General features: G+C 43.8%; 1 protein-coding gene across 2 annotated transcripts; it reads right to left on the minus strand.

Annotated features, from left to right (window-relative positions):
• Window positions 1-477: 477 nt before the first annotated feature.
• On the minus strand, window positions 478-20,063 carry GOSR2 (golgi SNAP receptor complex member 2). 2 transcript variants are annotated; one of them, XM_004478175.4, is made up of 6 exons: window positions 19,944-20,063; window positions 11,692-11,756; window positions 9,788-9,896; window positions 8,798-8,930; window positions 6,231-6,371; window positions 478-3,204 (listed from the first exon to the last, which is right to left on the minus strand). In XM_004478175.4, exons 1-6 carry the CDS (start codon window positions 19,970-19,972, stop codon window positions 3,043-3,045), a joined length of 639 nt encoding a protein of 212 aa, XP_004478232.1. In that variant the 5' UTR covers window positions 19,973-20,063; the 3' UTR covers window positions 478-3,042. The 2 variants fall into 2 exon arrangements, with proteins under 2 accessions (XP_004478232.1, XP_004478233.1); XM_004478176.5 differs by lacking the exon at window positions 6,231-6,371 and having other exon boundaries at window positions 19,944-20,044.
• Window positions 20,064-26,479: the final 6,416 nt, after the last annotated feature.

A 26,479-nucleotide genomic window follows, 5' to 3' on the forward strand; every position in this document is an offset into this window, starting at 1 on the left:
ACACTTTCTGCTCTGATTTGATTTGTTCCTGACTTCTTTACATTTCCCCGTAAGTTTCCAAATCTTTTCTGGAATAAGGTAGGATATACACAAGTAACACTTTACTTTGGACTTACAAGTTTTGCTTTTCATATGTGCTGAGCTAATTCAACATATATTTTTCAAATCTTTGATTAAGACAAAAATCTTCTGTCTAGGAGACAGTGGTCCCAAAATACACACATCAGAATTACTGTAAGGGAAAAATACCCCACAAAAGCCATATTCCAAGGTTTCAACTCTGGATATTTGAATTCAGAAGGTCTGGGACAGGACCCAGGAATGTGTAATCTTAAAAGATCCCCAGCTGTTCCTGAGGCAGCCAGCCCAGCCCCCGGCCATGGAGCAGTCAGAGTTGGAATGAGGGAATTCCAAACTGTGAAACATAAAAAGGGCTCATTAGTTGTAACAGGGAATGTCAAATGCCTTTACAAAATATTTTCTAAATAAAATAAATCTCAACTTTATTCAACTGATGCACTTCAAAGACAATGAGTGTAAATACAAATTTGCAAACCAAGCCCACTTAAATTCACGAGAGCATCTGACTTTGGAAAAACCCGAGCAGTGAAGCCTTCTGTAACAGCAAACTCTACTTCTTACTGGGTCTCTGAATTTAGCCTTTTGGTCACAACTATTCCCAAGTTTCTCTTGACAACCCTATTGTTTTAAGCCAGAAGAGGCCACCAAAATTCTGTACAGGGTCGTCCAGACTGTCTACTGGAGTTTCTTGCACTAGCTCGACCCAATAATTCACTCCCAGCTCCACTAGAGGGTGCTCCGTCCCTGGCCCAGGACTCTCCCCTCCATTCTGGAGGCTGTGGAGACAGGACTCCCTTAAAGGCCAAGGTGCTGCCCCTCACAGATTCTCGAGAGGCACTGAAAGCCCAAGTGGGAGAGAAGGCTGTCACGTGATGTCTGTCACCCAAACACAGTGTCCTGGGTCTCTAGGCACATCCCCTGGCCCCAGGTAATCGAGACCCACAAACTGCCTATACAATTTTTATTACAAAGGTAGGGAGAATCAGCTCTGAGTGTGCTGCACTGGTAAGGGCCTCACTGCTGGGGTAAGCGTAGACCTACACCAGTGTAACAGAGGGCAGGGAGGAGAGTCTCCGCCTCTCAGACTTCAAGTCCCAAATGCTTTAGCTGCTCCTTGCACCCGTTCCTCCAAAGTCCGCTACCTGGTGGGATCCACATGTGCCCAGAAGACAGGACAGCCAGGTCTGTGTGGTTTAAAAATCCATTTTATGGATAGAGTCCTGTGCTTGGTCCCCAAGATGGCAGGAGTGCTGGACATGAGGGAATTCCAAACTGTGCCTCCCCTCTGTTGGAGCTGTGGGGAGATGCTTCCACCCCTCTGTCCACCCTCCAGGCCACCGCAGGCCCCTCACCCTTTTATGACGGGGCCACAGATCTCCCCTTCCTTGGAAACCACAGGCCTGTTAGCCCAGAGGGCTCACAGTCATCAAGATCACATCTGATCAGAAGTGTGATATCAGTACCCATGAAACATATTAAAAATCTGTGACAAGAGAAGTTCACCAAAGAAGGAGCAATGTCCTAGATGTAGCTGAAGAGACCAACATGGCTACCGCAACAAGTGGGAGGTAAAATAAAGAGGAACCAAATACACACAAAAAAGAAGGGAGCTGAGACAGGAGATAGTTCAGGCAACAAGAAACAAAGACAGGAAGCTGGGGGAGTGGCGGGGTGGGCAAGACAATCAAAGGTGGACTTAATACTGAGCAGGTTTCCAGTTCTTCTGGGGAATTTTGAATGTTATTTTATGTCTTGTATTGAGGCTACTAAGCCTGGAGAGGAAGGATAGCAGAGCCTACAATAGATGAAAAATTAAACTAACCAGGTCTTTCTGGTACTTTCAGTGATTCATCACAGCAGATGGACTGAAAGACAGACTGGCTTTATGATAAATTCCACAATACACAGTGTATTGGTACAGCCTTAATCCAGGGGTGGTCAGAGGAAGAAAAAGCTTCTGGTCCCTGAAAACTGGGCCTCACAAAGACATTCATCTGCTTACACTGGCTGGGCAGAAGGGGGGCTTGGGTGGCAGCTGCCACTGCATTTCAAGGAAGAGAAGAGACCTGAAGAATCAGAGATACTAAAACTAGAGATTGTAACTGACAAATCACTAAGACTCACAGCTACCCCCTCCTGGGCAAAGGCCCCCCCAAGCCTGAGTATGGCTGTACATGCTGAACCTTAAAAGCCAACCATTCTACTAACTACTGGAAAATTTCAGTGACCAGCGTCTTCAGCCTCAAAACAGAACACTTCCACGGAATAACACTGGCCTCCCTTTAGAAAGGAAAAACACTAGTAACTGTAATGTGGAAAATCTTGCTCGTTATCAGCAACAGCTTCAATGTCTCTGTTTCCCCTTGGTAGCTGCCTCAGGGAAGGATGACAAGTATGAGTGGTTAGTCAGCTATATGTCATTTTCTTTTTTGGAGGGGGGATGGCCAGGGGCAATAGTGTGTGAATCGATCTAAAATGGGTGCAGGAAAAGAAGGCCTCTGCCTCTCCACTCTGCTCCAGCCTATACATCAGGAACCAGAAAAGGCCAGATGATGGCCGAGTGAGGACCGTCCTTTCAGTGAGGCTCACCTTAAAAGCCTTCCGGGGCACATCAGCTCTGTAGACCAATCCACCAAAACCATTCTTCTCCCCCTTCCTTCTTTATCCCTTACCCTATATTCCTTCCTCCTCCAATGGGTGTGAGAGAGGGAGGGCAGACCAGGTACTGCTGTCACTCCGTAAGCACTTACTAGCTAGCTGAGCAGTGCTACTCCTTTCGTGATGTCACAGAAAACAGAGCAGGTGTGAAACTCCCATGAGGTTCCAGGTCACAGTTCCTCCCAAGTGGTCTTCACAGTTAAGATGAGCAGACATTTCCTTGGCCCCTCTCCCTCGTTCACGCACACACACTCACACACACTCTCACGCGGCGGCAGCGTTGCTGGGCTGCTGCGCGGCCGCTCACGTCAGGTACTGCACCACGAGGAACATGATCACACAGGTGAGCAGCATCCCACCGACCATAAAGTACTTGTCCTGGAAAGCCCGCTTCTCGATGAGCCGCATCACCGTGTTGGATAAGCCCAGCATGTTGGCAATGTCAAGGATCTTCTTCTGAGTCCCCTGGGGCAGATGAGAAGAGAAAGAGAACCAAAGATCAACTCGCTTTGCCAAGGGTGGGTGAAGGTCACCGAGAGATGGGCTGCTTTACTCAAAGACATTCTCTCGATCATGCCCAAAGCATAAAAAGGGAAGCATCAATCAGGAAATAGATCCATTCTTGTATAGTTGGTTGGTTGGTTTTTTATCAAGGTGCCAGAGCAATTCAAGGGGGAGAGAAAAGTCTTTTTCACAAATGATGCTATAACAACTGGCTATAAAATAAAATAGCAAATATACATATACATACACACATAAGCTATAGATGCTACATATCGGATAGATGCTGTGTGTAAAAAATGAACCCATAACCCATTTTATACACAAAAATTAATTCAACATGGAGCACAGAATTAAATATAAATGCTAAAACTGCAAAAAATTTTCTAGAAAGAAACACAGAATATCCAAAGACTGGAAACAATCCAGGTATCAACAGGAGGTCAGATAAACAAATGATGGTGTATCTGTACAATGAAATAGTACTCGGTGATAAAAAGGACCAACTTATCAACATATAACCAAACACGTAACAAATTATTACTAAGAGGAGGAAGCCAGACACAGACTACTAGTGTGAATCCATTTATGAAAAGTTCAATAACAGGCAAAACTAATCCAGGGTGGAATTAATCACAACAATGGCTGCCTGGAGGAGAATCTTTCTGGGGTGAAGAAAATGTAATCTGATAGGAGTGTGGGTTACATACATGTATGCAATTGCCAAAACTCACTGAACTGTACAAATAAGATCTGGGCACTTTACTTTGTGTATTATACCTCAATAAAATATTTAAAACTTAAATATTTTACATTAAAAAAAGGCAACATCAATAAACGTTCTCTGCTCCCTAGCTCCAATAATCCTTGATACCAAAGCATTCGCTCTGTGGAGTGATTGAATCCTTGGGAATTCTACTGAGTACAATGTGTGACTCAATGTCCAGGTTTACAAGAGGGTTTGAAGTGGGAAAGACAGAAACACAACTGACAGATACCAATATAACGACCTAAAACTTCTTACATAAAAGCCACCACACACCAACAAATGGGTATTTTATTCCTAAACTAACAGCCCAAATTTTCCAGCCACCCCTGCCTTACTGCTTTCTAGTTTTTATTTTTAAGTTCATTCAACTTATAAAGTAACACATATAAATAAATGCTGGACTATTGTTACTTTTACACACATTGCCAACTGCACTCGTTCAGACAGCATCTAACCTGATGTCCCACATCTACTTTTTAAATGAACACACATCAATGAACAACTGGGAGAAGAGTCAAGAGAAGTGAGAACAATATGAGGCATCATGGGCAGAAATTAAAATCCTACATTCTGCCCAGACAATGATTAACAGGCCTCATCAAGAAAGATCTCTTTCAAGTCACATTTATTGCTACCAGAGGAGGCCAGTTTTTCCAGGACAGTGATGGTAAAAATGAGGCTCTTGCTAAAGATCCTGCTTGTTCAACATGGTATGAGGTTTAAGGCTCAAGCCTCTAAGAGCCCCAGAAAATTACCATAAACTCCAAAAACATATTCATTTTCAACCACGAATAGGGCCAAACCTGGCTGCTCCAGTCCAGCTCCCTCATGCTCTCCTTCTAGGTTCCTTTCAAACGAGTTAGGCAGAAATCTTCCCTGACACAGTTGGGGTGGGAGGAATCAAGACACAAACAGGTAGCATTAGGTGTGCTGAGGAAACAGAATCAGGAACTTTTATTTCAAGCCCCAGTCGTGTTGATAAGCTTCCCAGCCCTTGGCCTGTGATAACAGCATAGGAGACAGAAGCTGCCAGGACTCCTCAGAGGTGCTAGGCTTTGTTATGAAGCGTTTGCTTTAAGAGTAATCTCTACTCTCCACTGGATCTACTTTAGCTTGAAGTGGGAGTCTTGTCCTAAAAGGCCTCCACTGCCTCGCAGAGATATGGGAAGCAGTTTTCTAAAGGAGGGACAGATTAATTGACATGTACCAGTTTAGATTACTGCAGATGGCTGTTCTGAAAGGGTGAACCCAGGAGGCTGTAGGAGGTCACACTTCCAGGCCACCTAAAGTACTGCCAATCAGAGGTGGCATCACTTGTGGCTTGCCTGACCCTGTCCCTAGTAAAGATGGCAGGTGCTGTTCAGAAATGCACCAAGTCCAGAAGAGCTGACCTTCTCAATGTGGTCCAACAAAAACGAAGATAAAAGCTCACATTTCCGAGTGACTGTTTCTCACAGCTCTGAGAGGCTGGGAGTGCTTCGTTCACAGGGACCACACCCTGATAGTAGGCATAGCCTACACCCCATTATTCACCAGGGTTGATACAGGAAAAGGGCTGAGGCTGAAACACCATAACTGACATCAGAGTCTGTATGTTTCTATAAACCACTCCCGGGGGGTTGAGCCTCAGTCCAAGAGGGCAGGGCTTCTAGGAACACCTGTGACTACAGAGAGAGAAGTGTTACTGGGGACTGCCATGTGCGCTAGAACCGATCTGCTGCTGGTCAACCAGGGCAGCCCTGAGACCCGTCCACAGGGATTTAGTCATGAAGTACAGAGGTCTCTGTTATGAGGCAGTCCACAGAGGGGTCCTAAGGAAAACCACCCTAGATTGGGGCATCAAATTACAACCACATTTTCATTCTTAGGATAAAAAATTCTATAACAGTCTTTCTCAGTCTACTATTATTAATAGTTCTCCTCATAATAACAACACTTTCACGGTAAGTTCAGTAAATAGAAAAAGACTTTGATACCAAGAGAGGCCACAATACGGTTTGTTTCAAGCCCAAAAAAATAGTGACAGGCAAAGAGAATTTTGTTACTTTTGAGCTCATAATAATTCAACTCCAATAAGAAAAGACTCCAAACTTGAAGCTCTGTCTCACCATTGCCACATCACCATTTGGGGATACTTAATGAAAATGTAAACATGGGTACCAAACTGTTGGACGAGGCCAAAACAAGAGGCCTCCTCCTTGTCCCCCAGCAGGGACCCCACCTTCAAGGTCAGTCTCTGGGCCCTCAGTCCCTCCAGGATACTGTGCCCGCCTCCAATGAGGTTATCCATGCCGTGGTGGATTTCCTGGAGGGAGGAGTTAAACTGCAGTGATTCATCCATTGGTATGGTGGTATCAGAGTCCTGTAAAGAAATGCAGGTGCTTGATTAACTTTGCTTGCTGGTCAGCTCCTGGGATACCGGGTCTGACTGCTCTGCCTTTGGGCCTGGCCAGCAGAACAGTTGGAGGGAATGGTACAGGAATCAAAGGATCTAACAGAAGAAAGAGCAAAGCAAAGACCTGGAGCAGCCTCTGTGCACACAGAGGAAGAGGAACTTGTCTCAGAATCATCACTTTCCAAATGATTCCTGCTAACAAGTCTTGTTAATGCCCACCTCTGTATCATTACTCCACTTAGGAAAAACTATTCCTATGAGTCCTCATTTTGATTCCTTCTGAAGGCTTCCTCAGGTCACTCGCTAACCCAGCTTGTTCCAAATGTTTCTTTACTTGGCTTCCCTTTAATGCAGCAGAGAAGATTTGCTCTCATTCTTTATCAATTTCCTCTATAGTTTATGTCTCCAACTGCACTGGACTGACCAAAGATAGAAGAGACGGTGCCTTCTATTGAAGGCCTAGCGGGGTTCAGGATGGGACTCTGCTGCCAAGCAGGCAAGAAAAGTCCGCTGAGTGAAGAAGAAACGAATACCAATCAAGTACTTCCCACTTTTCTTAGCTCTTCAGTGCTCATGTACCCTAAACTCACTTACTCCTCACACTAACCCTACCAGGAAGCTACAATTATTATCCCCATTTTATACATGAAGAAAATGAAGCCCAGAGAGATGGAATAACTTGCCCAAGATCACACAGCTGGTGGAAGTCCAATGGGGCAGGAATCCAGTACTGAGTGAGGAGCCTGCCCTCTTAACCGTACTGTCAGAAGAAACGCCAAGACCAAGCCTAGCGGCTCTCACTTGACACTGGAATTGGAAGGTACACAGAAGCATATTAGTGCCAGCAGTGACACTCTTCTCTTCTCGTTCCTACCTCCTGACAACCAAAAACTCTTCTGTCAAGCAGCGCTGTTTTTACTACCTAAACCCATTTAACAGCCACAAAAAAGTTAAACCACCTTTTCTATGCTGCTCAAGCTCACAATGATTTTTTCACATGCATGTTTTCTAGCGAGGAAGCGTCTCACAGATAAAAATCACGTAAAGTTTTCATACACTTTACTCTTAGCACCTTTACCAGTGCTCTGCACGAGCTCATGCTGAGTGGTCGAAAGACTCCAGTGTCTGAATGAGCTAATTAGAGACTTATCTTCATTCACATGACAAGCATTTATTGGATGCCTTTTGCACCCTTCCATCTCAAAGGGTACTGTCATTATCTCTCAGAAAAATGTACTTTATCTCCAGATAGTACAATGGCCAGGAGGAAACTCATTCAGCAAGTCAATGTTTATTAAGGGCACACCATATGCACAGAGTCACAGTGGGCTGGCAAAAAACAAAACAATCCTGAGCAATCATCCCTTTGCCTGGAAACAGCCTGAACACATCATCACAATTCTTGAAGCCCATGCATCATCTTCTGGTGTGTCTTACAGTCCATCACATTTTAAAACTGTTTATCATTGTTACTTGATCGCTTACTCTGGAGAAATAAAAACTACATAGGCACATTCTGAGATACTCAAGGACATTCACTGCAAAGCATGGAAGCAGCAATAAGAATTAAACATCTGCAAAGCAGGAACTGATCTGAATTCTGATGGCAGACTTAAAAAGCTAACGTCTCTTTAGAAAACGATCCTTGGTAGGAAACCAAAGGAGGAAAGGAAGGAAAGGAAGGAAAGGAAGGAAAGGACGAAAACAACAACAAAAATTCCCTACCCCTGGTGGAATATATAATGCAGGACACAAGAAAAAGCCAGTATGGTTTTTCTCTTTATTTTTATTTTTGGTGACATTTCACACGCAGGAAATGATCCTATTGCTATTAGAGGGCAGGGACAATGGTGTTATGAGAAATCAAATCCAAACCAACACACTACTTTCAAAGAGGCTCAAGTCCAGCAGTCCATCTAAAACTGTCTGTTAACAAATTCTTCCAAATTGCCTCATATTAGGCAAAAACACTTTAACTCATCTGACACTGGAACCACACACATCCAACACAATGGCAACTGCCCGAAGGCAGCTTTGAAATGCTCCCTTCACCACAAATGGTCTAAGTTCTAATCATCCGTCTCCATCTGATCAAAAACATTTCTACCATGTGAACCTCCACCGCTCTGCTTCGGACCAGTCCAACCAGCTAATTTTCACTTCTGTCTATTCTCCTAACTAAACTGCTTCCTCTTCAGGTGTTTTCTTAAAAAGACTCCGTGCCTAGGTCTAGCCTGTCAACGCACAAAGTTTACAACCCTTTCCAGTTGGTTGTCTCTTCCTCATCAATCTGCTCCACACATCTCCTAAGAGGATGAAGCTCAGAGACATGAGCTCTAGTCCCAGGAAGACATCCAGTGCCTGCCCGACCCCCACCCAGGTGCCTGGCTTACATTAGCGGTGAAGGTGCGAGCCAGAAGCTCCTCTCGCTGTCTCTCCTGCTGCTCCCTTGCGTAGCGCTTGTGCTGGAAGTTTCTGAGAGCACTCTGCAGGTGTTGGACATCATACTTCAACTGGTCAACACGACTGGAATTGATGAAGAGACAGATTAAATTCCAGGAACCCAGTCCAGCCCAATTTGAGGTAGCCAGGCTTTATCTTTAGGAAAGAAGACATTCCCTTAACTCTCCCTACGCCACCCCAAGCTATCTCCTCCCCAAAATCTGATTTTGATTAGTGACAGTGAAAGTAAAGTAGCTTGTGGTTAAAGTAGGTTGCAGCACACAGAGATTCTAGCAGCTTCACTTAAATATCTACTGCTCTCTGATTCTGAATGCATGGCAGGGAACAGGTGACAGGAAGCAGGTTTGATGACCTCCTCCTGACCTTCTATGGATTATATCGCGCTCCTGGAAGACGCCCAAGGGCATCTTTGGAGTAAAGCATCAGTGAAGTTTCTTATAGCATTTGGGAGCAAGGGCTGGGGTTAGAGGTGGTGAGGGTGGTTTCATTTTAATTTCATGGTGGTATATCAAGCATTAGATCAGTATTTCATTATAAAGAGACTGATTGATGTGATTTAGGGCAAGATTTTGTTTCAACCCAACAATGCAGTGGGAACCACAGAGCAGAGCAAAAGTCCCTGGCATTACTAGGCTTCAAGTGGCCATCGGTCTGGGCAGGAAAAAGCACTGGATGCAATATTTTTAAATGACACAAAAGAGGCAGGGAGACACAAGGCTTCTGGGTCACAACCCGCACAGGCTTTTTATTTGAGGCAATATCACATAGACAGAAGTGTGCCCTTTAAGGGGACTTTATCCTTTGCGAGTCTGTTTTTCAATGTGCAAATGGATTTTGAGAATATTCTAGAGCCTCCCTGGGAGTTTAGCCAGCCTTGCTGGGTATGGGGCATTAAAGCCAAGTCGGAGATCAGCACTCACAGTTTGGCATTCTGCCTTTTGTTAGTGGGTTCCTTGCTGCACAAAATCTCCAGACGTTCTAGGTGGTTAAATATCTGGTCTATTCTTGCTTGGATTTCGTTTTCTACTACTGCATAAAAGAGAAAAAAAGAACAATTGCTAGAAAACGATAGCGAACTTACATTAGAACAATTAATTGATGTATCTTTTCCCCATAGTCAATAAACTCAAATTACATATTTCAAAAGGAGAAATACATGTACACTAATGAATAATAGCAAAATTCAAAGGCATATAGAAAGTGACCCTGTAACGGCTATTACAAAAAAATCTGTTGTTAATGCCATAACAATGTCATTTAAAAAAAAAGAAAGCTGAAGGAAAATGTGTACAAAAAAGTTTCCTCCCTTTAGAAAATAAGATTAACATTTAAAAGTTTTCAGGGCATTTTCGGGACTTGGAGTTGTCCTGAATGACACTACAAAGACAGATGCAGGACATTATATATCCTGCCATAACCCACTGAATGGACTGGGGGAGAGTATAAACTACAATGTAAACTATAATCCATGCTGCATAGCAGTGCTCCAAAAGGTATTCACCAAATGCAATGAATGTGCCACAATGATGAAAAAGGTTGTTGATGTGGGAGGAGTGTGTATGTGTGTGGGGGGGTACATGGGAACCTCTTATATTTTTTAATGTAACTTTTTTGTGATCTATGTATCTTTTTTAAAAAAGACAATTAAAAAATTTGCTGTTTAAAAAAGTTCAAATAAATTTTTTAAGTTAAATTTAGGTTTTCTGATACAGAATGAGGTCTCTTTTCCTTTCAGATTGTTTTCAAATATGGATTATAAATACCTAATAAAAAGACTGCTAATTGAATCCTCTTTAACAACGAGGTTATTGAAAAAAAGCATAAAGGAAGGGAAGATTAGTATGTGAAACATACAGAGAAGAGTTCCCTTACGGCTTTCCATAAGAATAGGAGGGTGGAACAATGTCTGAGGCCCCAAAATAGACCAAATATCAATCGGAAAGGTCCAGGAAAGAATCCATGGAGGTAAAGATATGATAAATACAGTCATTTTCCTTATCCCTTCTGACAAGACAGTCAAAATGACCCTTTTTCCATTTCTAATCATGTAACAATCAGATTATTGGGGAGGCAAACAAAGGCCACCGACAGAAGCTAAACCGTGTACATGAGAAGGCATCCAGAAGAAGCCACAGCAGGACCACCACCCCGCTCCAAGTCTTCACACCTACAACTAACAATCACAGTTAGATTAGAATAAGGAGGGGCAAGAACCAAGAGAGGCCTTTGAGCTGCAGAAGGGAGACCTAAGCACTGATGTCCGGAACACTAGGAGCCAGCCAGGAGCGGGGTGAGAAGGGAGCATCTGCGGTGGGCGGGTAACCGGTAGCGTCTGCGTGACTGACTCAGAAAAAGGTCCTTTTCTAAACGGGAGGAGAGAGGGCACTCTTCTCAAAAGAAACCATGGTTGGGAAATAAACTAATTAAGATTGTTACTTATTTCTGAATAAATCCCCCCTAAAAAGCCACCATACTTAGCTCAGAAGAAATGGCCAATTCCAGTTAAACATCTGAATTTTTATGGAGTGCATTCCTCTAAGGACTAGGTAATTAGATTAAGACAGATGGAGGAAAAAACTTCCATTCCCATAGGGCCATGTCAGGTTGAATGGAGGGGTAATGGGGGATAAGACTTGTGGGATTCCAAGGGCACAATCAGGGAAATCAGTGACTTTGCCATGGGGTTTTTCTGTCCACCCTAACAACAAAACTCATTCCCCCCGCTGAATCATTAAGCCCCCGAGGCAGAAACAGTCAGGAAACCCAGCCTATTAGCACCGTGTCATCAGAGAAAGGGCTCTGGTCCCTCCAGTTAATTACTCACAGTGCAGAGACTGCTTGTCTGCCGTCTCCAGGCGTCCCATGTGAGACTGGATCTCGTGGACCTGCCTGTCAAAGGAAGAGGGAGGAAATGAGGGAGACAGGAATAATCAGCAGCGCTTCAGTCAGGAAAGGCGATTTTTTCTGATGCCAACACGTAACTGATTTAAATTGACAGCACTGCTGAATTGTAAAACTTGCATGTGGCACTGTAGGTCATATGTTTTGGTATGGTTTCTAATATTTTAACACTGAAGATAATAAAATGCTGTGAAGACAGCGTTTACTGAGTGCTTACCAAACATACAAGACACTCTACGAAGTCAATAACCCTACGCGGAAGGAACTGCTATCATCTTTGTTTCATAAATGAGACCACGGAAGCCTAGAAAGGTCAAGTAGCTTGTTCAAGGTCACAGAGCAAGTAAGCGATGGACCTGGATCTGAACCCAGTCAATCCACTCTGTTCCCTGACCCAATGTGCTGAGAACTGGTTCCTACGAGGGAGAGTCAAAGGGCAAGGGAGATATAATCCCTGTCCTTGAGAAACAGTGTAATTAGGAAAGACAGGCCAGGCAGACGGGAAAAAGTCCCAAGAAGATTAAAGAGAGAAACAACACGCATAAACGTAAACAATTAGGAAGCTAAGGAGCTATGCATAGTGGTGCCAAGCAAAGGCAAGCACATGGAAGGGGTTATGAAAGAGTAAGTTGGGAGTTCTATGGGTAGAGGGAGTTCTAAACATCACTTTTAGGAAGGAAGACATGATTTAGTGAAGGAAGATAAGAAGAAAATGAAATACAAAAAGGCATGTCATACGGCTTACAAGCAGGCTGGCCTGCCTGAGAGTTGGGTAAGAGCAGAGGAGGACAAGGCAATTAGTTGGAGGAAACCACTAGAGGAGGACCTGAAAGATAGGGATCTCCTGGTTGATAAACACCTTTCCCTGTCAATAGCTAGGCTACCGGCATCTCATATTGGATCTGTACCCCGGGCTTCTGCTGTGATCCAAGACACTGGGCCTCAGAGCATGCTCTGCAGGTTCCCAGGCTGGGCCCAGGTTCACCCTCAGAACCCTTCCAAGTAGTTCCTGGGGACCAGTCTTTGGGATAGTGCATATGCCTCCCCCCCGCTCAACAATCACCTCCTGGTGCTTACGGTCTCACCACGTCCAAGCCACATAAATGGGCCTGCGGAGCTCTCAGATCATGAGCACTGCAAATGGTGACCCCAAAATTTCCAATGTAAGCCAGGGGCCCAAGTTGGGTTTCAACTTGTCTCTAGTCTCTCCCAGGGCTTCCTTGAAGCCTCTAAACATGATCCTATGGCACCAGAAGGAGCCAGGCCAGCTGTCCAATGACTCTCAAGAGAGCTCCTGGGCAAGAGCCATGGTTCCGAGAAGCAACCAGAAATCACCACTGGAGTCTGAGGACCAGATGGCTGCTTCAGTGAGTCCAGGATATTTTAAGTCTAAGATATTTTAGAATTAGGTATAGAGGCTGATAAAGGAACGCAGCTCAAGGTAACTGATACATGCATCAGGGTAACTACAACCACAGAAACACCTACAGAGGACTGAATGGTAAGGCTGAGGGAAAAGGGAGTTTGGACTTTACTGAAGGCCTAGATGAAGGTAGCAAGGTAAGTTTTCAGTGGTGACTCAATACAGCAAATCTGAAAGTTGGCGGCTTTATCAACAGGAAAAGCAACATGATTTTTTTAAAAAAGGGTGGAGAGGACAAAGAATAGCCAACTCTAAAAAAGTATGAGGAGGGATCACTCACCCCATCTGCTATTAAGACTGACTACAACCTCACGATAATTAAAGCAATATGGTATTAGTGTAGGGAAAGACAGACAATGATAGGCAAACCTAATGCCTGACCAAGAGGGTAAAAGAGCCCAGAAATAGTCCTACATATACTGGGAACTTGGTGCCATGAAGAGGTGGGAAAAGAGTAAACTAAAACAAATGCTGATGGCTCAGTTGCTTATCCATACGGAAAAAAGACACATCACATAATACATAAAAATACGGTCAAGATGGTAAAAACCTAAATGTCAAGCAAGGCTTTAAAACTTTTTGAAGAAAATATAGGAGTGCTTATTATGATCTCAGGTTAAGAAGAATTTCTTGAGCAAGACAAAAGCCAAAAACTAACCCACATCTAAAAGATATAATGAAAAAGCCAAAAACTAACTCACACCTACCAAGATATAATGAAAAAGACTGATTAATCTAATTACATTAAAACAAAAAACTTCTTTACACCAAAGGCACTATAAACAGACAAGACACAGATGGGAAGATAACTGCAGCACAAATCTCAGAAGTAACTGGTGTCCAGAATACAGAAATAACTGCTACCAATCAATAGGAAAAGTCAAACAAAACAGTTTTTAAAAAAATGGGTAATGGACAACTAAAAGAAAAGGAAACTCAAATGGTCAATAAAACAAGATGCTCAACTTTACTAACCATCAGGAAAATGCAAATTAAAACAATGAGATATCACATTTCTTCCCTTAGATTGACAACTATTTTAATGTCTGATACCCATGTGGACAGTGATAAAGATGTGGGGATATTAGAATTCGAAAACAGTTAGGATTATAAACTGATAGAAACATTTTAATAGCTTTTTAATAATAACTAGTAGAGTCAAGTATGTATCTCCTGACCCCATTCCACTTCTAAGACTATGTCTAGTGAGATTCTCACATGCATCAGAGGAGACGTGCATAAGAAATGGCCATCAAAGCATTTATGTACAGGTCCAAAATTCACCATAATTCTGAAATCCAAAAGCTCTGAAAAACATGTTTTTTTGCTAATGTTTTAAAAACTAATTAGGTGGCAAAATCTGACCACATGTGACCCTCTTTATGGTCTGTTTGTTTTGTTTTGTTTTAAAGACTTTATTTCTCTCCCCTCTCCTCCTCCATAGTATGCTGTGTCAATTCGCTGTGTGCTCTTCTGTGTCCCCTTGATTCTTGTCAGGGGGCACTGGGAATCTGTGTCTCTTTTTGTTGTGTCATCTTGCTACGTCAGCTCTCCATGTGTGTGGCGCCTCTCCTGGGCGGGCTACTTTTCACACAGAGCAGCTCTCCTTGCAGTTCGCACTCCTGGCGCGTGGAGCACCCCTACATGGGGGGCACCCCTGCATAGCATGGCACTCCTTGCACATGGCAGCACTGTGCGAGAGCCAGCTCACCACAAAGGCCAGGAGGCCTTGGGTATCAAACCCTGGACCTCCTATATGGTAGGTAGACACTCTTATCAGTTGAGCCACATCCACTTCCCTCTTCATGGTCTTTGTTTATTCTACTCTGTGTAGAATGTTGCAGATATTCATGTATTCAATTATAGTGTACTGCCCTTATGTTGGGGATATTAAATAACATATACATGTTCTATATTTCTTTCCTAAGTTCTCAAAGAAATCTGAATTTTGAAGATTTGTCCTCAAGAGTTTCAGATAAAGGACTGTGGAATTGTAATAAAAAAGGCTGTTAATGACCCAAATGTTCCTCAGTGAGGGGATAAATCATTCAGCAGTTTAAATAAATGAACTAGATCTATAGTATCCACATGGACTGACCTTAAACACAATATTAAATGAAAAAAAAAAGGGTATATACAGTATCTTTTTAGAGAAATTTGAAAACACACAAAGCAATAATATATACTGCTTGTGGATACATGGGAAGTTAAGAGTATAAAATCATGAACAGGTCACCTCTGGTGTTTAGAAGGGAATAGGTGTGGGAGCTTTCAATTTTATTTCTATTTTAAATAAGTGAGCTGAGGCACGTGTATTAAACATGAGACCTAGAGATGGGTCTTATTCTTCTCCATATTGGCATGTTTGAACTATTTCATAAATAAAGACAATAAGCATGTTTTTCAAATATTAAGAATGAATGGTTTAATGAGAATCACCATTCATTTACTGACTCATTCTTACATTCATCCATCCATTCATGTCCTCATTCAACAAATAAATGAGATATACAATCACAATGGTCCCTAGGCAAGTGGGAAATAAAACCACAGGTGTGTCTATAGTGGAAAAGGACTGAGGCTGCCACAGGCAATTTATGCTGATTTCAAGAAGCACTTGGAAGTTTCTCATATCTTAAGATGAATATGGTTTGATGATATTACTGACTGAGGGATTCATGGCAGGCTAAACAATGCTAGAGATTTCCAGTGTTCTAGCACAGGGCTGCCTTTGGCTCTGGGTTTTGGTTTTTTTAAAAATCAACTTATGCTTACCAAATTTACACATGATTCTGTTGCTTTAATGAGTAGTTAAGGCTGTTGTATGGAAAATAAATACTGACATTTTTCATTTAGGTCAAAAGAGTAAGATGAAGTCTGTCAGGGATGAAAATTATTTTGCCTTTCGATCAAAAAAAAGTCAAATACACAAATACATAAGGGCATTGAATGCTTGGAGCCACCTGTTAATGGAGCCCTAGCAATTAAGTTTCTCCCAAAGGAAGATAAACAGGATGGCTGGAGAAGAGTACAAGATCATTCATAAAAATGAATGACCAAGAGAGTTAATGATACTAAGCCCCTGGGAAAAGAAGCGGGGAGGGCAAAAATGGGCCAGCTGGTGCTCTTCACACATCTGGAATTGACATGCAGAAGAACAGGCTTGGTCTCTGTTGGTGCTCCTCAAAGGAGACCCCAAAGCCAATAAAGAGAAGTTTCAAGATGACTTATTTCAGCGCAGCAGAAGGAAAATGAAAACAGTTAAAAACTGTCTCTTCAACAACAATAACAATAACAACAACAACAAAAGAGCTCCCATATGTCTAAGCAGTAGTTACAGGGGCTGTCTTGGGTTTTATAGATGGTATTACTAATCAAAGCAGGAGACAGAAAGAAAGATCTTGCCAGCCCTTTTCAATTCTTAAATTCTGTGAGGTCAGTAGGAGAGATGATGCCAATACCTTCAAAACCTTAACAACACTCTTCAGCTGGCTTTATTATACTATTTTTCAGCTAAAAAGGATAAACTTTAAGAAGTTGCAGGGAAACACTGCTGACTTATTCCATTCAGTTTCTATTTGCTTTGAATGAACTAGAGAAGATATAAAGCAATTCTAATCTCTATATTTCATGCCTTAGAGGAAATAAATCCAAAACAACAAAGCAAATATGAATGGAATGGTGGGAATTATTAATCTGTCAAGTGGAAAATTTGTTTTAAACTGCTTTGGGAATTGAGACCACACACTTGAAGCTAATAAGGAACAGGCAACATGTAAACATGACTTGGGAATGTGGATATTAGAAAATGAAAGTGTAGCCCCGCCTCTGATGGGGTCCAAGGTGGGCTTGGACAATACTTGACTTATCCGTTTAATAAGTCCATGGAATTACCCCCCATCAACTCTCTCTCTCACATACACATACACACACCTTGCATCCATGTTGCCTCTGACATAATGGGTGAGTTAAAAGATCATGGCTGAAGTTCTAGTTCCACTTTGTACTGGCTGAAGGACACTGAGCAAGACATTTAACTCCTTGGTGCCTCAGTCTCCTCTACTATTATATAGGGATACTGTTGATACTTATTTACAGGGTCACAGATCCAAACGCAATATGAAAATGCTGTATAACCTATACAGCATTGTATTGAAGTTCATTGTTTTCACTTAACTTTGTTTAAAAGCATTGAGAACCATCTGGTCATTTTCACCTCACTCAGCTATTACCTCATCAGAGGTCAGAACCTAAAAAGAACAGCTGGTTTTGAGATAAGGTCATAGTTCTCAAACCCAGCTGCTCATCAGAATCACCTGTAGAGCTTGATAAAACATAGGCCTGATCTAGACCTACCGAGTCAGCTTCTCTAGGGATAAGGTCCATGGCACTGGACTGATCCTAGACTAGAGTAGGAGACAAATACAGACACTTTTTATAACCACTTAGATCTCAAAAATAGAAGCCTGGCTATTAGCTCCTCTACAAACGTCATCCAAATGCAGTATTATTTAAATACAAAATGTTTATTTTGTTTTTGTTACTTTTTTTCATTAATTTTTCAGGTAATTCAGAAATTTCCAAGATATACAACTTTAAAATGTTAATGTAATTTCAATATACTTTCAGGGACAAAGCAGATGATAACCACAAAGTGAGTTCAAAGTTCTAGTAACAGTAATATACTCAATTACTGTTTTGTCAATTCAGCTACTGGCATTAATTTCTGCAACTGCAACAGTTAACTGATGGTACTCACAGAACTCCGTGTATTTTTTTTTAAGACTCTTAATCACAGAATTAGACCTAAATGGAGTCTTACCAGCCCCAAATGAACATTTTACATATAAGGAAAACAAGGCAAAGCGATCTAGAACCAGGTTTCCTATTCCTGGTGCTATACTTGTGAGAAAAGGCAGATCAGAATATACTGTTTCAAGAAAAAAAGGTAAATTCCTGGTGGGCAGGGCTGTACTGCCAGCACTGAAGAGTTGGTGCCTGATTCAGAGTAACATGCCTGACCTACAGTAATGGTGCCTGACCCAGGGTAGGTACTCAATAAATATTAGTTGAATGAATGAGTGAGAGTCTAAGAGTGGTGGGCCAAACTTGGCCCGCTGCTTGTTTTTGTAAACAAAGTTTTATTGGAACACAGCCATGACCATTCATGTATGTATTGTCTATGGCTGCTTTTGTACTACAACAGTAAAGTCGAGTTGCTGGAACAAAAAACCATATGGCCGACAAAGCCTAAACTATTTACTATCTGGCCCTTTATGAAAAAAGTTGGTGCGCCTTGGAGTAGAGACCAAGGGTGGGTTGTTGGAAGCCTGTAGGGATAAGGAATTCATCTATACTCCCTACATTTCCCTGTGATCAGCTACTTGCTGCAGCTGTTAATAACTAGAAGGGTCTAAAACTCTCCGAACAAAATCATTCTTGAAAAGAAAGTGAGTTATGGTCTCCTTAGCAACACTCTTTAACCAAACTAACTAACCAGATGAGACTCTACATCACAGATTAAGGCATTACTAAGTCCACTGTGCCATGGTACTGCAAAAGACCTGCCCTTCCTTAGTAAGATGAGCATAACTTTGTTTCATTTCTTCTCCAGCTGACTCACAGATCTAGTTTTTCAAGAACCTTTCTATGATTGTTCTGAGAATTGTTTTCCCCACTGTTAAGAGCAAATTCTGTTATTTTCATACTATTACAAAGTAAGTTCTGCATATTCATCAACCAAGTAAAAAGAAAGAAACCCATCAACTTGGAAGAAAATGTAAGAGGGACATCATCCTCTTATTTTCAATGCTCTAGGGATGCTGGGTACCTATTTTATTTCATTTCCATGCTGTGAGAGTGTGATGTCAAGTATTCTCATCAGAACAGAACTACAGAATAAAATGGAAAGTTTAAAAAGTAGGATAGGTATTTCCCCTATTACCATGCACATCTCAGCAAGTTCCAAAACATGAATAAAGGCCACTTAAGTAATGAGACACTTAAGTTCAATTTAAGTTATGAGACGCTTAAGCAAAGTTTGATATCTTTAATGGGAACCTGTAATCACATACAAATTACAAGTAACAGTATTGAGTGCCACTTGTGCAGCAATTCCTTTGAGCCAGAAAAATAAGGTCTTCAGTATAAACTAAATCAGCACGAAAGAGGAAAAACTGCGCTGCTGCAGGAACAAATCTAGGACCAATCCGAGCAGGAATTAACATTATTTGAGAAATGTAAGCTAAAATGAAACTTTCTCTGCCCTGAGCCCAAAGTGATACATCCCTCTAAATTGCTTAGGATGGTCCTGCTTGTAACCGATCATACCATCCTGCCACAAACACTAGTTAATTTTCTATACGCATCTTGACTCTCCAACTAGACAGTAAACTTCTATGGGCGGATGGCAGGTCCCCTACTTCGTGTTTCTCCAAAAGCTCTGCCATCGCAGAGCACCGAGCTGGCAGGTGCTGGACACAGTATTATAATCTTTAGGTGCGATTTTCCCTCTATCCAGTCTGCACAGCAGGTAGAAACGAACTCGCAGGGTCGCCACCAGGCCCAAGGTCTCCAAGTCCCAGGTCGGACCCTCCGTCCGCCTCTGACCTGGGCATCTCGCCAGGGACTGAGCTGACTCCAGCATCGTCCTCGGTGGAGGGATTCGGAGTCCCTCCATCAGACCCTGGTCCCGGCAGCCGACCTTGCCCAGTCTGATCTCGCCCCAGCCCGTGCCCCGCCGCGGCCCTCACTTGTGCGTTTGCTGGTACAGCGGCTCCATGGCGCCAGCTCGGCCAGCTCCTGCTCTCGCTTTCCCAGAACACGTCCTCACAACCTCCACTTCCGGCTTCCGGCTTCCGGCCGCAGGGCCCTCTCTCGTCGGCCTGCGAGGGTCGCCCTCACTTGCGCCTGATTGGCGGTGGTTGCGATGCGGGAGGAGGGGAACGAGAAAAGAGGCCGGGAGAGAAAGGACTAATATGGTCATAGGTTCGCCCTCCCATAGAGGACCAAAAGGTGTAGGTTTTGGCGAAAGGTTGGCTTTAGGATTGAGTCAGGCATTGTCAAAGATAGCCTCAGGGTACAGGTGTGAGGACCTTAGAGCAAAGTTGGCCGCGAGCCGGCCGATACCTCCTAACTGAGGAAAGCAAAGAGAGGATCTCTACTTGGTTTTGCGTTAAACTGTCTAATGGTGGGCCTGGAAAGTTAATTAATCACTGCAATCGCTGGCACAAACTTCTCCTGCTTCAGACCTGTCCGTTCACTCGCCCGTCCACTCTCCCCAATTATCCATTCAATACACCCACATCGAAATGAGTGGTTACTATGTGCCATCTGGGGGAAAACGGTTTCCTCCTGACCTCAAAAAGGTCGCGGTCCAGGAAAATGAATAAAATATGTATACAAATAATTATTTTACAAGGTAGAAAGTCAGAAGAGATTAAAAGAGATTGAGCCAAATTGGGATCAGGTCTGATAGGAATTTCATGAGGTAGCATTCAAGTTAGACCTTGAAGGATTTGAACACTGCCTCTCCAGAAGGACCTATTCCATTTCCATTCTTCCAGGTTTATCTGCAGTCCTTCCCAAGGGAGGAGATGTTCCTCTTCCTTTGATAAGTTGGGGCTTCCATTTTCCTGTATCCTGGATCCCACCCAGTTTTGTGTCCCAGGAGACTGTCCACCGTAAACACTTCTTTCCCATATGGTAATGTTTCCATTTATTTCAATTTATTGAGCATCTACTATGTACCAGGCACAAGCACTGGAGGTAAGAATACTAGTAAGACATAGCCTATGCCCCCAAATCTCAGTCTGTTGGGAAGGCTAAATCATGCCCTCAAGCAACATTATCAGGTAGAATGTGATAAGTGCTAAAGGATACAAAGTACTATTTCTCTGGGGCGCCACTCTGAGGGATTGAGCAAGAAGGGTTCATGGTCTAAATAGTATTTAAATACGGCCTTGAGAATGAATAGAGTTTTAAGTGTTTTACACACACTAACTACTCTAAATGATTTTTTTAAAAATTGTTCTTGCAGAGACAAGGGGAAATCATTTGAAACTGAGTGAACAGCTTGAGCAAAGGCAAACAGAGGGAAAGAACATGGGTCTCCTGTGGAAGCCTGGAGCCAGATTACAGAGAATCTTAAACACCATGCTTAGATTTTTATTCTAAGGGTAGTTAGAAGCTATCAGAGATTGGAAATAAAGAATCTATTTTTTCAAGGAATTTTTATGCCTTATCTTGTTCTTTGTGCCTCACAGCATCCCTGTGAGGTGGTAAGGCAGATAAAGAGAAATTGAAGTCTGGCCTTCCCTCTGCCCCTCAGTCTCTTAGGCCTTTATATGGGATTAGGCCTCCCTCTAAATGGAAGAAAACCCCATCCCTCTATCTCGCTGCACTTTTAACTTATACCCATTTTTCTTTTATGGCTAAACCACTTAGACCCTTGATCTACACTGTTGACGCTCTCTATGGGTGATTTCCCCTCCAACCTCTCTCTTGCTCTACTAAAACTCACCAGAGACCACCTGGCTTAGGCCAGTAGTTTCTTTCCATGAATCATCCTACATATATTCCTTCAGCTCATACTATGTGTTCAGGAACGCTGTAGGAGGAGGGCTCACAGTCATGCTTGACTGGCTGAAGTCCTTATAATGAGAGGAAATTTAGACAGAGAAACAAATACCTGAGCAGGAGAAGTAGAAGGCCGAACGAGAAGCCATGTGACAGAGGCAGAGGCAAGCCAAGGAACCCAAAGGATTGTGGCAAGCTGATACCAGAACACTACCGAGTCCAGGAGAAAGCACGACCTGTCAAGACCCTGATTCGGGCCTGTAGTCTCTAAATCCATGAAGCAAGGGCCGGGATACAAAGATGAATAAGACACCATCTTGCCACAGAAGTTCTTTAATATACTGAGAGGGAAACATCTACATAGATAATTAGAATACTCTATGGTGAGTGTGGGGTAGAGGTAATTGGGCATTATGGGATGATAAAGGAGGGACATGTTGGGGATTGATTCATATCCCCACAGAAGGACCCCCTGGTGCTGTGGGCATGAACCCATTTGTAAATAGCACCTTTGAAGATGTTATTAAGTATGCCCAAACTGAATGAGGGTGAGCCTTAATCCAATACGAAAGCCTTATAAACAAAGGACACAGAAGGAGAAGCCACAGGGAGCAGCCAGAAGCTGAAAATCAGTGGAAACTGGAAGAGAAAGAAGATGCCGTCACAGTCCAGGGATGAGGCTAGAGAGGGAGACTGTGGCCAGGTAGGTCTAAAGAACTTGAACTTCATTTTGTAGGCAACAGGGAGCCATTGAAGGGTTTTAATCCTGGGAGTCACACAGGTAGAGAGGCATTTTAGATGGATCCCTCTGACTGCAGCCCAATGGACTTTGTGGTTAAAGTGGAGAGAAATCAGACAAATGGCTCTTTCATTAGTATTAGTGACAGATGCTCTGGGAAATACACTCTGGGGGTGGGAGAATGGATGGTTGGATAGATAGATAGATAGATAGATAGATAGATAGATAGATAGATAGATAGATAGATAGATAGATAGATAGATAGATAGATAGATAGAGGGCAGGGCTGTCTCTGGTTGGCTCCCCTGAGTGCACCTTCTGATCCTGTTTCCTCCTGCTGAGCTCCATTACACCTATTTTCTGTTCCACTTGTGCCATTGCCTCCCCAGGTGATGTGTAAAAATCAGTGGATGGCCTTTATTATTCCTCAGCTACAAACCTCCTATCAAAGCTCCCTGCTTCCACTCTCTCCCCTTTCCAATCATTCTCTTCAATGTCGAGAAGATCTTTCTAAAACACAGGTTTGATGTCATTTACATATTAAGCCTCTTTTTTTAAAAAACCTTTTTTTAAAAAAGATTTATTTATTTATTTATTTATATCTCTCCCCCCCGCACCCCCCACCCCGGTTGTCTGTTCTCTGTGTCTGTTTGCTGCGTCTTCTTTGTCCACTTCTGTTGTTGTCAGGGCACGGGAATCTGTTTCTTTTGGTTGAGTCATCTTGTTGTGTTAGTTCTCCATTTGTGCGGCACCACACAGCCTGGGCAGGCTGGGTAGGCTGCACTTTCTCTTGCGCTGGGCAGCTCTCCTTACTCCTTGCGAGTGGGGCTCCCCTATGCAGGGGACACCTCTGCGTGGCAGGGCACTCCTTGCGTGCATCAGCACTGCACATGGGCCAGCTCCACATGGGTCAAGGAGGCCCAGAGTTTGAACCGCGGACCTCCCGTGTGGTAGACGGATGCCCTAACCACTGGGCCAAGTCCGCCACCCCACGTGTTAAGCCTCTTGATAGCTTCTTGGTGCCTATAGAACACAGTAGCAAATCCTTCTCTGGCCTTTTCCTGGCCAGACTAACCAGATAGTTATAGCTCTTCTCACTTGGGCTTTTGTGTCTTCTGGCCTTTGCATGTACTGTTCCCTTAGCCTCAAACACCCTTCCCTCTGCCTCATGCCTGATTACCTCCCACTCATCAAGTCTCAGCTCTGCTTTCACTTCCTTAGGAAGTATCCCTGATACCCAGGCTGGGTTGGAACCCCTCCATCCTGCTCCACTGTCACCTGGTCCTCCCTCTTAGCACTCATCATAGATGTCCCAGTTCTCTGTCCACCAGTCTACTCCCCAACCAGACTGTGAGCAAGGGATATGTCTTTCATTGCTCCTTTCTCCCAGCGTCCAGCTCAGTGCCTGTCACAGTGTAGGAGCTTGTTAAATATCTGTTGCCTTGAAAGGGACTCCACTTAATCAACTCACTATCCCAAGCACTCTACCTACTTAACCTTTGGAAGTCCAGAATTATTTGAAATGTGACTTTTAGGCAATCGTAAACTGCTTACAGTAGAGGAGCCATTTTTTGCTGAAAGAGTCTGTCTTAGTTAACCAAGGCTGCCTTAACAAATCACTGCAAACTTGGAGGTAAGTAAATAACGCAATTTATTGTCTCAGTTCTGCAGGCTAGAAGTCTGATGTCACCCTCCCTCTGAAACCTACAGGGGAACCTCTTTCTAGCTTCCGGCGATACCGGCAATTCTTGGTGCTCCTTACTTTGTAAGTGCATCACTCCATCTCTGCCTCCATCTGTCACGTGGCCTTCTTCCTTCCTGTCTGTGTGTTTCTGTGTGCAAATTTCCCTCTTCTTACAAGGACACAGCCATATTGAATTAAGGGCACACTCTAATCCCATTTGGCCTCATCTTAACTAGTTATATCTTTAAAGACATTCGTGGGATCAGGGGTTAGAACTTGAACTTATCTTTTGGGGGCACCATTCAACCCATAACAGAGTTGTCACTTGAAATCAGCGCAGAGTGCTAAGTAAAATACCACCTCTTTCAGCTCTTTCACAACTGGCCTCTCATTTCGTGCTCATAAGCGGTTGGTGTGAGTCGGGACAGGCCTCCCCATCCTGGTTTTCTAGACACTGAGCTTAGAAATTAACTTGTTTGCCCAAGCTGACCAAGAGGTGAATGAGAACGAGGCTGCAGTCTCCTGCACCCTCCAGGGAGCTGCCGTATCATCCTTCCTTTTCTACCCGAAGAGGAACTTGCCACCATGTGGGCTGACTGGTGCACGGATAAACAGGACACTTCTGGATTGCTTCTGCTTTTGACAGCATCAACAACCCTGGTTACCAACACCATCCCCAAAGCCAGCGAAATATAATCTCACTGCCTCTCTCCTGGTGTGCTCCCCAACCCCTGTGGTGTAAAGTAGAGCAGACAGAAAGGATGACATTTCTGAATTTAGAGACTGCAAAGAGCGAAGAAAAACAAGCATCTGTGGCCCTCCAGGACCCACCAGGTGGGTGGATGTTGCCCCGGGTGGTGTGGAGGTGGGACAGGTCTCCAGAGAAGCTGCCCTCCACGGAGGCTCCATCAGCAAATTGTCTCATGTAGCCATAACAGCCAGGAGCAAGGCGGGGGAAGAAGGGTTTTATCCAAGGAAAGCCAGTGTATTGTAAACAGGATAAAAGGGGCTGGAAAGCCCCACTTATCATTGACTAATGTGTCCCCAGGTCATCGGGGAGCTGGACCCCTGCCAGCAGCCCTGAGCGAGGGAAAAGGAATTCCCGATTAACCCCATCACCTGTGAGCCAGGCCAGGGCAAAGGTCTGGCTTTTGCTCTTGCTAAGTGATTCCCATGGTCATTAGGCGTTCCCAGGGCTCAGCACAGTTTCTTGGGAGCCCTCAGCCAGGCTGGAGAAGCGCCCTCCGAGTGGCCCTGCTCTTTGGGGCCAAATGGAGCAGGCGTGGGGCTGGGACGCATCCTTGGGAGGAGAGGAGGTCCAAGGGAGGTGGAGGTGGCATGAGGCCAGGGACCGTGGAAGGGGAAGGGTGGGGTTCCCCTGGCCGCGTCATTCCTGGGGCAGCAGGAGGCTGTGCGTCAGCAATGGAGTGATGGTGTGGCTCCATTTAGACTTGATTTGCAAGATTGGTCTCTCTGGGCCCTATATAATAACTATCTCACTCAATCCTTCCAACCCCCTTACGTGTGGGTATCTTAATTCATAGGTGAGAAAATGGAGGCTCAGAGAGGTTACATGCCCAGCTGAACTCAGTTGAATACGACGCACCAGATCTGTTTTTCAGCATGGGGACCTCCAAGGGACGCTTGAGTTGAGTGAGCTGTTTTCCTCCGCATATACCTCACCACTGCAGGGGGCCTTCCTCGCTGACTCTAAGGGTTCTCATTTTCCAGGACTGTCGAGGCATGGGTTGGTAGAAAGAGTTCAGGATTTGGATTCAGAGAGCCCAAGTTAAAGTCTCCAGCTTGGTCCCTTTGGACAAATCAATTAATCCTTCTGCACCTCAGTTCCTTTATCTGTAAAATGGGAACAGTAATACCCACTCTGTTTTTCACTGAGTTGAAGGAGGATTCAAGAGAAGGGACACGAAAGAACTTTGTACCTGACAAAGTGTGATTCAAGTGTTAATTACCATCATGGTGATTGTCACTGGACCACCTGATTGAGGTTTTTTGCCTCTGGTTTTTGCTCCCTAGCCACCTGCCTCTCCCTGCCTTCAGATTCATCTGCTGAAAATACCACTGCATGTATGTCAATCTCCTGCTCAGAAGCCATCACGTGACTCCCTGCTACTGCTTCCTTGGCCCAGAAGTTGACCTTCTGTGCACTGGTCCAGGTCCCACTCCCAACCCTGGAGCATCTGCTTCCCTGACGAACCATGGGTTTGACTCACAGGTCCTACTTGCAGTGTCTGAGCATGCTATGTGTTCTAGCATCTTTGGGCCTTTGC

Source organism: Dasypus novemcinctus, chromosome 21 (genome assembly GCF_030445035.2).
Source record: "Dasypus novemcinctus isolate mDasNov1 chromosome 21, mDasNov1.1.hap2, whole genome shotgun sequence".
NCBI lineage: Eukaryota > Metazoa > Chordata > Mammalia > Cingulata > Dasypodidae > Dasypus > Dasypus novemcinctus.

Bases quoted from the DNA above. Each gene is read 5' to 3' on its own strand.
- GOSR2 (XM_004478175.4), bottom strand. From the start codon at position 19,972: ATGGAGCCGCTGTACCAGCAAACGCACAA. The intron at 11,757-19,943 runs GTGAGGGCCGCG...TTCCTTTGACAG, and splicing joins CTGTACCAGCAAACGCACAA to GCAGGTCCACGAGATCCAGT. The intron at 3,205-6,230 runs GTGGGGTCCCTG...CATCTGCCCCAG, and splicing joins CCCAGAGACTGACCTTGAAG to GGGACTCAGAAGAAGATCCT.